Here is a 2,673-nt window from a genome sequence, read left to right on the forward strand (position 1 = left end):
TGCTGCTACGCTCGTGTAGCTATACGCTGCTACGCTCGTGTAGCTATACGCTGCTACGCTCGTGTAGCTATACGCTGCTACGCTCGTGTAGCTATACCATGCTACGCTCTGTCTGTGCAGGGAACGCCACAAGTAATGGAAACCTACATCGACTCTAAGCGTGACGTGGACAACCAGCTCAAGCGCGTCTGTGAAATGTTCATACAAGACTCCGCAGACCTCCTTGCTGGTCCCGTCAAGTCGTTCATGACAAAGGTAGACAGTGTCAAGTTGTTGACAAATACACGTTTTCACTGCATGCTCATTCCTAAACTGGGACTGGACATTCGTAATGTCGGGCCAACGAATAACGGTCTGTGAAAGTTACGCGTGACCCACGGCAGAGTAACTGATCAAACTATAACGTACAGTTAGCATTTACCTTCACCTGCTAAAACCGCAGACTCTACACCAGTCATCGAACAGTGTCCGACAAATCTAAAATCTAGAAACCTAAAATCTAAAACCAACACGCGAACGAATGCAACTGTACGTTGCTAAATAGATAAGTGTGTATGGTTCACTTACCTGCATCTCGTTCTCTCTCGTTCTCTCTCTCTCCTCACGTATTGCACGCTGTTCTCTCTCCATGCGTCTTCTGACCACGTCCATGCCGTAGTTGCGCCTTGCGTCGTGTGATAGAGGAATGTCCGACTCGGTCTGTCACGCGATCCGTTGCCGGGTAATCTAGTATTTTGACAGGCCAGGTTTCTGCGACGTAGTTCTCGCGCACACTGCCCTTAATTCTGACTTTACTCTCGCTCACAGGCCGACGTCATCAGCATGGTGAAACAAGAGAGCGATCGCAAGGTGAACCTCCGACAGCAGCCGTTCGCTAGTCAGGAAAAGATCCAGCAGGTGGCAGCAGATGCCTACAGGAACCTGCGCACCCAGCTGCCGCTGTTCCAGCACAGTATGAACCTTTACCTCGCGAACAAGGACACTGAGTTCATACTGTTTCATCCGATACGGGTAAGATCGGTTCTCCACATCGCTATTGACTCAAGCTAACATGTAATGTGAGCCTAACAGGATGAACGATGAACGGTGGTTTACCGTTGTTCGTACGTTCCAGCAAAGTGTGCAGCAGAGCTTTCAGGAGTTTATCAGCATCGTCAGGGACAGCTACGAACCGGAGGAACAACAGATCATCGCGTGCCCCTCCGCTGAACAGGTATGAACAATGGAACACGCGGTCATGGAAAGTCCTTGAAATTTAACACCTCCCCCTCCTCCCCCTCCTCCTCCTCACTGCTGTTAGCCTGCGAGGCTGTTAACATGTTAGGGTTAGGGTATGAGACTGTTCGTAGGGGAGAAGCTAGGGTTGCCGAAGGGTTTACGATTGTACTCGTCCAGAATCCGTTGTTACTGGTCTTTCGTTTTAAAGCCCATTACTTGGCGACTCGATGGAGATTCCCGCGTTTCGTTAGCCAAAATTGTGCTATAAGGAATGAATCTTTAAAATCTCGAAACTCGTCACTCAATCAAAGTCGGGGAATCGGGAAAAATGAGCCATGATCGAGCCAAAAAAATGAGACAAAATAGTCGAGACAAAATAAGTTGTCAGCAATCGTTGGAAATCAAATTGAGAAATTTGCATCAGAGCGTTTCTTCGCGACTCTATGTCTAACGCTCTCTCCCAGCTCTGCTGCTGGGTTTAATGCGTCTAACGCTGGTTTTACGTGCGAACCGTTCATAATCAAGCCAAAAAACAAAACAAGACAAGTAATCAAGACGATAATTTTTACGCGCGACGCAGGTACGTACAGATCCTTGCCGACTGCCACAGCTGTTACTTCCAGCAGAGGGAGACACTGATGTGGCCGAGCGTACAGGCGACGATCACAGACCTGGCAGACAAGCACACGCGCGACCACTGCTCGCTGGTACGTACTTGATATGCTGACATCGCCCACTGCTCATCTTAGATTGTGACTGATGATGTGTCGTGTGACTTACAGGCGAGGAGCAGTTGTGCCTTCCTGGTCCACTTCTGCGAGTCATGTTGTGTTGTGTTGTATTGTGTTGTATGGTGTTGTATCGTGTTGTATGGTGTTGTATCGTGTTGTATGGTGTTGTGTCGTGTTGTGTCGTGTTGTATGGTGTTGTATCGTGTTGTATGGTGTCGTGTGGTATCGTTTTGTATGGTGTTGTATGGTGTTGTATGATGTTGTATCTTGTTGTATCGTGTTGTATGATGTTGTATCGGGTTGCATCTTGTTGTATCGTGTTGTATCTTGTTGTATGGTGTTGTATCGTGTTGTATCGTGTTGTATGGTGTTGTGTCGTGTTGTCACGATCATCGATTATACTCGATCATCGGTTGAACAGTGGCTCGAACCAAGCGCCTAGTGATGTCACGATCATCGATTATACTCGATCATCGGTTGAACAGTGGCTCGAACCAAGCGCTTGGTTATCAAAATCAATAATCGATTTCATCGGAAAAAAAATAAATATTTTTTTTAAATATTTTTTTTAAAACTTGAACAAGAAAACTTGGAAAAGTGATGAGAATCAGAGATATCATCGCTACTATACAAGTTATCCTTTATTGATATACATGTATTATACACACAGTAGTAAACAGTGCAAAACAAACAGTAAACAGGGCTAAACAAGCACATACATGCA

General features: G+C 46.3%; 1 protein-coding gene across 1 annotated transcript in view; it reads left to right on the forward strand.

Annotated features, from left to right (window-relative positions):
- The window catches only part of LOC106815738 (conserved oligomeric Golgi complex subunit 3-like), a 26,375-nt gene that overhangs the window by 15,717 nt on the left and 7,985 nt on the right, over positions 1-2,673 (forward strand). The window contains exons 14-16 of the mRNA XM_014820246.1: positions 121-255; positions 808-1,011; positions 1,115-1,213. Of these exons, the coding sequence (XP_014675732.1) occupies positions 121-255; positions 808-1,011; positions 1,115-1,213 (438 nt within the window). The remainder of the gene's footprint in view (positions 1-120; positions 256-807; positions 1,012-1,114; positions 1,214-2,673) is intronic.

The sequence above is a fragment of the Priapulus caudatus genome, unplaced genomic scaffold (genome assembly GCF_000485595.1).
Source record: "Priapulus caudatus unplaced genomic scaffold, Priapulus_caudatus-5.0.1 Scaffold1190, whole genome shotgun sequence".
In the NCBI taxonomy this organism is placed as follows: Eukaryota; Metazoa; Priapulida; class Priapulimorpha; order Priapulimorphida; family Priapulidae; genus Priapulus; species Priapulus caudatus.